General features: G+C 43.3%; 1 protein-coding gene across 3 annotated transcripts; it reads right to left on the reverse strand.

Annotated features, from left to right (window-relative positions):
* Window positions 1-636: 636 nt before the first annotated feature.
* LOC119278891 lies at window positions 637-8,482 on the reverse strand. 3 transcript variants are annotated; one of them, XM_037560245.1, is made up of 16 exons: window positions 7,992-8,482; window positions 7,662-7,902; window positions 6,739-7,043; window positions 6,346-6,522; window positions 5,366-6,130; window positions 5,191-5,285; window positions 5,040-5,102; window positions 4,856-4,944; window positions 4,674-4,769; window positions 3,803-4,459; window positions 3,070-3,144; window positions 2,313-2,383; window positions 2,152-2,224; window positions 1,622-1,820; window positions 1,444-1,509; window positions 637-1,339 (listed from the first exon to the last, which is right to left on the reverse strand). In XM_037560245.1, the coding sequence occupies exons 1-16, from the start codon at window positions 8,282-8,284 to the stop codon at window positions 843-845; spliced, it is 3,762 nt and encodes a 1,253-aa protein (XP_037416142.1). In that variant the 5' UTR covers window positions 8,285-8,482; the 3' UTR covers window positions 637-842. The 3 variants fall into 3 exon arrangements, with proteins under 3 accessions (XP_037416142.1, XP_037416141.1, XP_037416143.1); XM_037560244.1 differs by having other exon boundaries at window positions 7,986-8,482; XM_037560246.1 differs by having other exon boundaries at window positions 2,167-2,224; window positions 7,986-8,480.
* Between the last annotated feature and the right edge of the window lie 2,626 nt (window positions 8,483-11,108).

The raw sequence follows: 11,108 nt of genomic DNA on the forward strand, positions 1-11,108 counted from the left end.
AAGTGTTCATAAATTTGTAAAATGCTCGCAATTTCAAATACGTTCACAAGTTTAAAAAAATGTTCATGATTTCACAAAATTGAGAGGGAGATAGTGTATCTCAGTGATGCAGCAAAATGTGATCTTGGCCATTGAAGATTATGAAAAAGAAAAACTCCCGTTGCAACACGCAAGCCCTTTTGCTAGTTTATATAATGTACATTGATCAGCACAATCCCCTGATTGTCATGGTAGAAAAGTTGTGCAAACTATTAGCCATTGCAAACCCGTATTCTAGTCTTTTTACCCTTTTCCTAATTTCTATAACAAATGTGACCATACTGTAGATGTTAGTACAGCCATGTGGTTGTGCACTTGTAACTATTTATCCAATAATATAACCATTTGTGACAAATATTCAGATGAACAATCATAAGTTAAATAACATGCACTGTCCTTTTTTGTACAGTTCACATTATGTTATATATTTTGTATTATTTTTTAATATGCAAATTATATTCAATTGTGAACAATATTCAAAACTCAAAAAACAAAAATAGAGATGAAATATGGGGAGCATGGGCAACATGTTGCCAAAATTTCACCGCAAAAAAGGAAAGAAAAAAATTGCCAAAATCACTTTCCGTGAAGCATATATAGTCTTCACATGATGCTCAAGACTGAAACTGCAGATTAATAGATGCTGTCACCTCATGATGCTCACCAATACCAATTGGGGTTAGTTACATCAGCTAAGGTGGTTAGTGCGGCAAACCAGCAAGGCAGCGCTTGCTAACACAGCATCAAGAATCATCCAATTATATGCACATATATATATAATGATATTTACTATAGCTCTCATCTCACATGAACCCTAGCTGGGTGAGATCGTCGTCCGGGATCTCCAGGCCTCCGGAGAAATCAAAGTCTTGCAGCGTGTCGTCCAGGCCATCCGTGAACCAGGCGCTGATGTCGTTGCCCTCCGGCACGTCCAGGATGTCCACCATGGGGTCCATCGGTGGCAGGTTCATGGGGGCGTCCAGGGACTCCGGAGCGACATTGGCCGAGCTGTTCCTTGGTTGCTGGGTAGGTCTTGTGCTCAGAGGGTTGTTCCACTCGTTGGATTCTCGCGGCGACGGTGATGGGAAGCTGGAGTTGGATGGCTCTGTGACTCTGCCAAGGACGTTCCCAGATGTTGATAGCTGCGCTAGCTTCTGCTTAGGCTTCATCTTGGTCTTGCGCTCGTTCCGGCCGCTGCCAGACGAGTTCCGGCCGCTGCCTGATTTCGAGCTGGAGTTCTTGGCAGACCCATCTCTGCTCTGGTCCCTTTCTCTCTCGCCCTTTTTCAATTTTGTGCTACCTGCAAAAGGATCAGCAGAAGTTGGGACACCTCATGGAAAAGGATTTCTTACAAAATCATCATGCCAAAGTTAAGTAAATTTTGTTCAAGGGTGCTAGAAATACCTTGGCTCAATGGGCTTCTGTCAAGCTTTAGGGCCTTTGGCCTATCTGCAGATCCTGGAGGGACACCTGGAGCATAAGAAGGCGGATTAATTATATGGAAGTTCTTACAACTATAGTGCCAAATAAATAGGCGGGTTTGTGTGGCTTATTTCGATATCCACAATTGCATGTGCATTACCATCAACTGGGTCACTCTTTGGCAAAGGCGCGGACAGCACACTCCAAAGGAAAGGCTCCCTGAAGCAGCTTTTCTCTGTTTCCTCGAATTTCTGGCACCGGGCAAGTGTTCGCTTGGCAAAAGCCAATGCAAGCTGTTTTGCGGCCTTACTGGCTGCTTTACTGAGACCGCCCTTGTGACTAGAACTACCTCGACCACCCTGTGAAAAAGATCAAGGTTAAGTTACTACTTGTAGTGGTTTCTTTAGTGGTAAACAAAAAAAACAATACATAGAAAGAAACATGCAACACTGGAAACCAACCAATAAAATATTTCCTAGTTATACAGATGGACTAATAGCGAGTGCCAGGCCAAACATTGCTATCAACAAGACTACACTACGAAGGTGCCAGGCCAACATTCATCACATCACCCACCTCAGTTGTTCAGCAATCAGTTAAGACACGAAACCTATGGGAAGCAGAATGCCCTAATCATCCAATTCCTTAAAAAAATAGTGCTAACAAAAAGTAGGCGGTAATGTAACTAACAGAGTATTCAGGTACCAGCAATTTTTTGTATGCCCTCTCTACTAATTTGTTCATTGCGTGTTGCTCCAGGCTCCTGCAGACAAAATTTTGGAATTAGACACCACAATAGGTTCTACTCAGTTACATTAATAAAAAATAGACATAGGTAGAACCATTAATACCTTTCCTCCATGTTTTTAGTATTTCGAATTGCTTTTTCTAGCTTATTTAATTGGCATTTCTTCTGATTCACCTGAAACAAGTCGAGAAGCATACATATTAATTAGAAAAGCATATCCTTCCTACAAAAATGTGCAAGTTGCACAAGTACTAAGAAATATGCCAAACTGAATGTTGTCAAAAGGACACGTGCAGGGAGGTATTTTTGCATTAAAATGCATTTTTTAATGTTTTTAATGCATAGAACTGCTGTAAACCCAATGACAAAAGGAAATCATCAACACGTGAAAAATGAGGATAAGGCTGCTAGAATTAGTTGAAGTGTGGTGCATAATCTCATTTGGTTTAAAGCTCCCTATGTGGGACCGTTTCAAATTGACTCAAACTATTCCAAGTAATGCAATATTGCCATATTCAAACAGCCCAAAAAAGTGACTTTCTCACCGAACCACTTATCTATTGAAATCTGCTAAGTGGGTGAGACCTGCTATTTCACTAGTTTCCGGCACTATCAATTTGTCACATGAGACCCAACATATCAAGCAATTCCACCATAATATTCTCATCATTCTCATTACTTAAGCTTGAAGCCTCAAATGCAAGTTCTAGAACTACTAATACCAATGCCAGTTTAGTATGCTCTAAGTTTTCACAGTAACTTCATGTGAACTCCAGAGAAGATGAAATGGTGACTTGATAACTTTAATTATCCGAATGATCTGTTGAGTTTAACCAAAATTGAATGCTGAATATACCCACCTGATCAAAGAGTCTTTTCTGCAGCTCCAAAATAACTTTATTAATATCCTCATCCTCTCCCTCGTCCAGCTCTGGCTGCAGTCAGAAAAATATCGCCATGACAATGATTTGAGTTAATAAGGAGACATATGGAATAACACACGATTACTGAAAACAATGAGGTGACGATCTATTATGCATCTGTTTTCTCAAGGATCATCAAAATATGTTTGCAGTTGGTTCACCCTAAAGGAACATACGATGCAAAATGAGGGTCAACACTCTCAACGACAGATCAACACCCACTGAACCACACCCACTCAAGGTTTCGAATTCACAGCCTGCTTTCTAAATAATGTACTGATAATCTCTTGTCAGTTCCCAAGAAAATGAAAAGAAACAAAAAATGGAATCAAATAAGAAAGGATGGCAATTTCCTTTAGCAAGCATGGCAAATCCTTGCCATGTTCAGTTTTTTGCCAGGAATTGCCATGCTTGCTAAAAGATATTGCCATCCTCGCGACAACATAATTTGCCATCCTGACGTCAGAATTTTAGCATTTCCATATAAAATTGTAGCTAACTACTCCCTCCATTCCATATTAGTTGTCGCTGAAACGGATGTATCTAGACGTATTTCAGTGCTAGATACATCCGTTTGAGCGACAACTAATATGGAACAGAGGGAGTACATGACAAAGAAATAACCTTCAAATAGACAACTTATCATGAATCGGGCTTTTAGAAACCATACCATCTCTGGAAAAATGTCAATACTGTGCAACTCGACCAAAGTCCTATCATGCAAAGACATCTGCGCATACTGATATCCATATAATGGTAAAGATAAATCTTTTCCGGGAGTTTGATACTGCTGTGTAATCTGCGGTACTGATCCATGCAAAGAGCCGTTTTCTGGGTACCCCATAACATTTATCCCATCTGATAGATTCTCACTGCAAACTGAACTTTGACTATATGAGCCCCTCAAATTACTGGAAACTGCGAAACCATTGGACATGCTGTTATATGCTGGGTTACTGTTTGAATGCTTAAAATCAGGAGACATTCCAAAACTGGATTCTAGCCCTGTAGCTTCAAATTCAACTGAGGCAGCACGAGGAAGGTAGTCATTTGAGAATTCCATGAGTATATCTCCTTGGACACCATTGGACTCCGGAAAGTCATCAACATCTTCTACAATCAAGGCAGAGAGCAGTCTACTTGTCAGGGGAGCCATTTCACCAAATATTCCTTGCCCCTGTGCCTTTTGAGATGTGTTGTTATGATTCTCGCCATTATTATAAGACAAAATGTCAACAGATTCTCTTGGTCCAACACCATTTGCTTCCCCTTGATCCAGCAACAAAGAAGAATTGGATGGAGGCAGAACCTGGGAGGAATGCTCAACCTACAGATGAAAATAATATATGAAACATGGGTATCAAATTCAGATCTTTGCAGTACAGGGTAGACAAATAAAGGAATACAGAAGTTGAGGATTTTATTGGAAACATCTTGCACGATAAGAGTAGGGGGTAGACATATAAAGGAATACAAAAGTTGAGGATTTATTGAAAACATCTTCCACGATAAGAGTACAGGAGTGGCAGAAGGTAAAGTACCATTGATGGTGGCCCATTGTAGTTCGTTGATGCAGTCAACTTGTCTTCATCGTGCTTATTAGACATGCCCATTTCAAGCTCTTCCAAAAATATTATCTGACCAGAGACTCCGGTAAGTGATGATTCATCCCAACGACACAACAGGTCCATTATACCAACTTGTAAGGAAAATAAAATTGAACCTGGTTTTTCAAGAAGGATAAATCTTCAGAGCTGATGAAAGTAAGCATTGGTTCTATTTTCTTCCAAAAAGGGCCAGCATATGCACCAACTGCAGAAAAGGATAAGGAACTCATCAACTATGAAACATAGAATTACAGCCATTTGCAGGCCAAACAGATAACTACGATATGTGCAATTACACACCAATAGCACCACGGGCAGCATTTGCAGCAGCTAGAAGTTCTTCTCGGTCATCTTCAGATTCACCTACAACAAACAGCTTAGCATCAGGATCAACTTTCAGAGAAAGAAAGCAAAGATCTTCGATGGTAAATTAAAATGTCTATCAGCAAACCTGTAGTATCCATTGACCCACAATTCAGAATTTCTGGGTGCCGAGATGATGCTTTGCGGTCCGAGCCTTTCTTTGTTGGAGGACGGCCTAACTTACTGCACCAAATTAAAGAAGACCATAAGTTTCAGATACAAAATACAATACACGTGTTTGCTAGAATTCAGTCATTAAGCACCTTTCATTCTTTTCAGATGCAGGTCTTACGCTCTTTACCAACTTCCTCGTTTCAGTGCTGTCCAACTTCTCTTTTGGTATGGATGTACACCCTTTAACATGCATAGTGCCTCTTCCACTCCTCCCTTGACGACGAATACTACCATCTTCAAGTTCTTCTTTCAACGGAATCCTGCTTTTCTTGGACGAGAAAATTAAATCGGATGCCACATGAGCTGAATTTGCCCCCTCATTCTCAAAGTCACCACTGTTTGTGACTTTTTCCTTATTCCTGTGTTCAGTAGCAACAGACCCTTCACTTTCTGATAGACCAGCTGGAGATGTAACATTATCCATTCTAGATGCAGCTTGTGAATTATTGCTAGCTGCACCCCTTGGAAGTAAAAGGCCAGGCGTTTCTAAAGCTGGCCTAACAGCAACATCAACTGGTGATCCTTCAGATACGGGTTCATCAAAATTTGACACCGGTGATACAACATTTGCTCTTCTTGTCCGTGACATTTTCTGTGGACGTTGACCCACCCAAGCAACAGGAGGTGAAGAGGCACTTGCAGCCATGGGACGCTTGCGATTTGTGGTGCTTCCCAATGGTGAGGCTTTATTTGTGCACGGTGCTTCTTCCCATTCATCAATTCCTCCAGCTGAGCGTAGCAAAGTAGATGATGAGTGGATACCGACAAGTGAACTGGTTCTTGGTGCTCTGGTTGCTTTACCCTTGGTAACAGGACTTAAGGTTCCAGGTTGCATATCCTCGGAAATATGTGCCCTGGAATCACGATGGAGGCAAACATCAGAAGAATGGAGAAGCACATAATTATTCACATTTTGCAAAAAAAAAGTACCTAATATGAACCATAGATGGTTCGAAACTACATGCACTACAGCAGCACAAAGAGGGTTCAACCATTCAAATCAGTCTGATCATGTTATAGAATGTGTTGCTACTTGCTACAATACTGACATCAAGCTATCAATGCTTACTTGTTTCCTTTCACCAAAACCCGTTCTTTGTCTAGCCCACCATGGCGCTCTCGTCTTTCATTTGGAAGAGGGGTGGAATCCATCTCTGTCTTCAGAAGATACCGTGAGCCAGAACTACTCAGTTGAGAGCTTCCATCCATCTTGCTACCTCCAGATGCTCCAGCAGAAGCTCCATGTCTGACATACAACAATTAAAAGGAGGGATAAGATAAGTGCGCCTGAATGCGGAGATGACTCGCCATGGTCATGAACCTGAAGACAATAATCTGAGGTTGGACCTCTGAAGCCATAGCATTCTTAACCTCATAATGCATCTCCATAATGATCCATTTGAAGCTTACGTGGAAAAACTATAAATACATAACAAAGCTGATGACAGTGCACGAAGATTACCTAAATGGAATAGCATCACTAGAACGTCCACGTACTTCACTGCTTGATCTATGTTGAACTGATGGTTTAACATCTCGGTCTACATCACTGCCTCTATTGAGCATAGTTCCAACAGAACGCTTACGTTTCATCTTTTTCTCCCATCCTTCACCACCAGGAGCTAGGCCTCGTAATTTGTCTTCAGAAAACCCTGATGTGGCATTGGCAATTCTGACGGAGCTTTTGTCCTTCTCCAAAGATGGGTTTTTCTCAGTATCAACCAAAGGACCTCCTTGCCTTGTAGAAACACTAACACGCCCTTCCAACTGAAATATGCGGCCAAAGAGTCAAAACAAAAGGCAAATGGTAGCCTTTGAAGACATAATAAGGAGGAAATATAGTCATAGTCAAAAAACTAAAAATGCACTATTGTCTAACAATTAAAAAGGCCACAAAAAAATAAGTATGGGGACTTTAACTCAACCATTGAGCAACAAAAGGGAATTCGGGAGAGAGACATGGTATAAAAGCTTTGCTCAATCATGACACATCTCCACCTAGACAACAGGTCCATTCAAGATTAATCGACCCAACGGTTCTGTCTCCACAATGTTTTAATTCAGTCATGGAATTCGGGGGCTAGTTGGGCCTAAGCCCATAGTTATCAGCATATAGAAGTATACAAAGATTCGTCATTTAAGATGAGATCACTTCCATGACCTGTTGTCCCATGTGATTTGCGCACGCACACTGATATGCCATGCCAACTACCAGTTCACACAAATTTACCTGTTTAGAATAGGAACAATGGAACCTCTAATATGTCATAACTCATAACCCAAGGTACCAACTCAAACTAACTACGTACAACAGTGGAAGCAATGTCATACGAGCAAAACGGAGTTGCTGATTGAAAGCATCGGTGAAGTAGCAGAAGTACAAACCCGTGCATCTGCCGTCAGCGACGACCGGACACGCTTGCTCATGGTCGAGCTCTTAGCCCTCTCCTCGAGCCTCTGGGCGGGGTTATCCCCGCTGTTCTGAGCCCCGATCCTAAGAGAGCCGCCGACGCTCCCCGACGACCTGTCCACCGACGCGCCGTCGCTCCTCTGCCGGCGCCGCGTGACGACGTTCTTGTACTTGTCCAGCTTCTGGATGGACTCCTGCAGCGACTTCGCCCTGTCCCTGCAACCCGATTCCATTTCAGGCCTCACCGGAGCAGCAATGCACGCGGAAGTAAAGCACGGGGAAAAGATACGAGGAGCAACGTGTACTTGGCCCTGGCCGACGACTCCGCGACGCCGCCCCGGATCCGCCGGAGCTCCTCGGCGGCCGCGGGGGGCAGCGGCTTGCCCTGCGCCAGCGCGGCCAGCGGCTGCTCCGCCGAGTCGGCGAGCGCCCGCCGCAGCTCCGCGGAGCGCGAGTGCCGGTGCTCGCCGACGGGGAACTGATCCAGCGAGATGTACTGCGCGAGCGACGGCGGCTCCGTCGCGGCCCCCGGTGCCCCCCTCGCGGGGAAGCCCCCCGCGGCGGCGTCGGGCCTCGAGCCTCCTCCTCCTCCCGACATCGTCAGCCCCCTCCGAAGCTGCGCCGCATCAAGGTCAAGAACGAATCCCGCCGACCGGCCGGACGAGGGCGGCCAATCCGGCCGTCGAGCGGCCGGGATCGGCCGGATTGGGGGTCGAGGGGCCCGCGGGCTGGGGGAATTCGGGGCGGGCCGGGGGGCAAAACCCTAGAAGCGGAGGTCGCCGGCGGCGAGGGGGAGCGCGTGGGGGAATTCGGCCGGGTTGCGGGTACAGATGGGAGAGAAAGATCGGTCCTTTTTAGGCACGAGGGCAAATTCTGACACTCTTGGACCCGGGGTCAATTTGGTCAATCATCATTTCTCTCTTGTAATAGTACAATTTTTTTTTCAATGGTAGTGTAGTACAGCCTCAGGCTTTCTATGCAACAAAACTTCTTTTTCAAGTGTAGTATTGTGCTCTCTTTGTTCGATTTATTAGGGCTCAAAGCCAAAATATGATATCAAGGCGTAATTAATTTAGTTGAAAACGAGCGCTCGTGCCCAACCATGCTGCTACGTAATAACCACGCTCTCTCGTGAAGGTCATGGGTCGCACGCTCTCGCGAAACTGACCATCATGTCGCTACTTAAATTCGTTGGATTTACCGTTAGTGGGGGATAAGGTGAAGAGTTGGAGGCGAAATGGAACATAAAAATGCCGTGCGGGGTAACTATTCAAGAGGATCGAGGATTCAAGGCGAATAACAAGAGGGGTCGAGGGAAATCATTGCACATAATAAGCACGAGTTTACATCAAAATGGGTGCAAGCATATACTATTTATCGCTTATTAATTTCCTCTCTCACCCGCATTCCGCAACTTAACTTTGTTGGAGTTACCTGTAGAGGGGACCAGAGGGGCGCGGGATCGAAAATGGAAAATGGACACGCATCAGTAACCGTCCAGGAGGATAACGTGCGGAATGGGAGGATGGAGAGAAATCATTGTGCATGATAACCAATGCCTTACAAATCTGAACTCTGCCCGGCAACCCTCGGTCCTTCTAATCCCAAAGTCAATGGTATAAAAGAAAATTAGCAAGTTCCGTCGCACCATTAAGAGCAAATGAGTACTAAAGTTTGTACCATGCAATAGAAAAAACTAAGATGAAACACCAATCATAATATTTGATCTCAACAGATGCATTACATGTGTGATCTATGTGAAGATACCCTAGATCCATACATGTAGCTACTAATGTCTTTGTACAACAAATAGATTACATGTAGAAGACATACAAGAAATTTTTTTAAACAAATATAGGAGTGTGTACATAGTGATGTAGTACTACCCTAGGGTTGAGATGGATTGCACATACACAAACAATGACATACAAGAAAATCTTTAACATGGATACAGGGAGTGCATACATAGTGTTGAACTACTACCCTAGAATTGAGATGGATTGCGCATACACAAACAATGCCACAAAGGTTTCCATTTTGATATCCACATTTTGCGGTTCTATTCCAGTGAGAACAAAAAATGTCAGGCGGGGAAAATTTAAAAATGTTAAGAACATAGATTCTTCCTTGAGATGATTGGGAGGAAATGAGCAAGATATTTATAAGTATATCATAGTTTATCGATGTAGACATCCTACCTTGGGGAAAATCAACAATCCTGCTGCCATGGATAACCAAAGATTCCCATCTTTCAAACAAAACACCTACCTTAAATTTGACAGTCAAAGTTTCTGGCAAAATATGTACAATTCTTCATTTGGATACATCCATGCATGGGGTTTTACTGAGCTAAGGAGAAAACTTCGCCAACCATGTAATGAGCAGTAGTTATATCAAGACAGCACACTTAGAAGAAGAAGAAATTAGCAGCATAAGCACTAGTGAAAAATTGCTAGCCACAACTTTTGTTGGTGGCCCCACGATTCCCAGCAATGCCAGCACTACTTTTTTCAAATAGTCGTGGCGTCGAACAAATTGGTATGACATTGATATGAGCATACCACTGGCATAGAATATTTTTAGGACGCCATATCTATTTTCTGAGTTTTTTCCCGTGTGCTATCATTCTCTATGGCGTGGCCCATTAGGCCTACCACAACACTATCCATTAGGCCCACGCCAGTAAAAAAAATTCCATGTCAGTAAAAACCAGTAAGTCCGATTTACTACGAGCTCATCGTTTCCACCCTTCTTCGTCTCCCCCCTTCTCGACCAGCATCGCTGCCATTGCCGCCGCCGACCGACCACACCGCTCTTCGCCAGAACTGCGCGGCGCTGCCAACTCCAGCAAGGAGGTGAGATCTCCCCTCTTCCCCTCACGAATCTTCTTCCCCTCCCCAAGCATCTCCTCCGGTGGCGGATCTGATAGGCAAAAAAAATTGATATTAGCTAGTACTGTGAAATTGATTTATTAGGTAGATGATACTGGCATGGCATTGGCATTGATATATTAGGTAGATGATATTTACTAGAAATTGATTTATTACTGATGTGATTTATTAGTACAAATTGATATATTAGGTCCTTTGCAAAATTTATAGTGAGACCATTTCGAATTTGGAACATAGGAGAATGGGTGTGAGTAAGTTGAATTGGTTGGGCGGGGAAACTAAAATCAAGACCATGATTTTGAATTGGAGTGGCATACTTGCATTTATAATTCAACTTAGTGTTCAATATGTGTTTTGTGTAGAATGGAGCAAGAACCACCATGTCGACTATGCAAGTCAAGGTGCCGGACCAACCTTTCTACTGCCACATTGTTCGGCATCTACTTTCAGCCTAGTTTTATTCCTGCAACGGTAACAAATTATATGAACCTTCTAATAGTTTTTTTGTTGCTATTTCCACTAATACATTAT

Source organism: Triticum dicoccoides, chromosome 3B (assembly GCF_002162155.2).
Source record: "Triticum dicoccoides isolate Atlit2015 ecotype Zavitan chromosome 3B, WEW_v2.0, whole genome shotgun sequence".
In the NCBI taxonomy this organism is placed as follows: domain Eukaryota; kingdom Viridiplantae; phylum Streptophyta; class Magnoliopsida; order Poales; family Poaceae; genus Triticum; species Triticum dicoccoides.

Coding starts and splice junctions, on each gene's coding strand:
- LOC119278891 (XM_037560244.1), bottom strand. CDS start 8,284: ATGTCGGGAGGAGGAGGAGGCTCGAGGCCCGACGCCGCCGCGGGGGGC. Junction 3,145..3,802: donor TTGACATTTTTCCAGAGATG/GTATGGTTTCTA, acceptor TTCTGACTGCAG/CCAGAGCTGGACGAGGGAGA. Junction 2,225..2,312: donor ACTAAAAACATGGAGGAAAG/GTATTAATGGTT, acceptor TTTTGTCTGCAG/GAGCCTGGAGCAACACGCAA.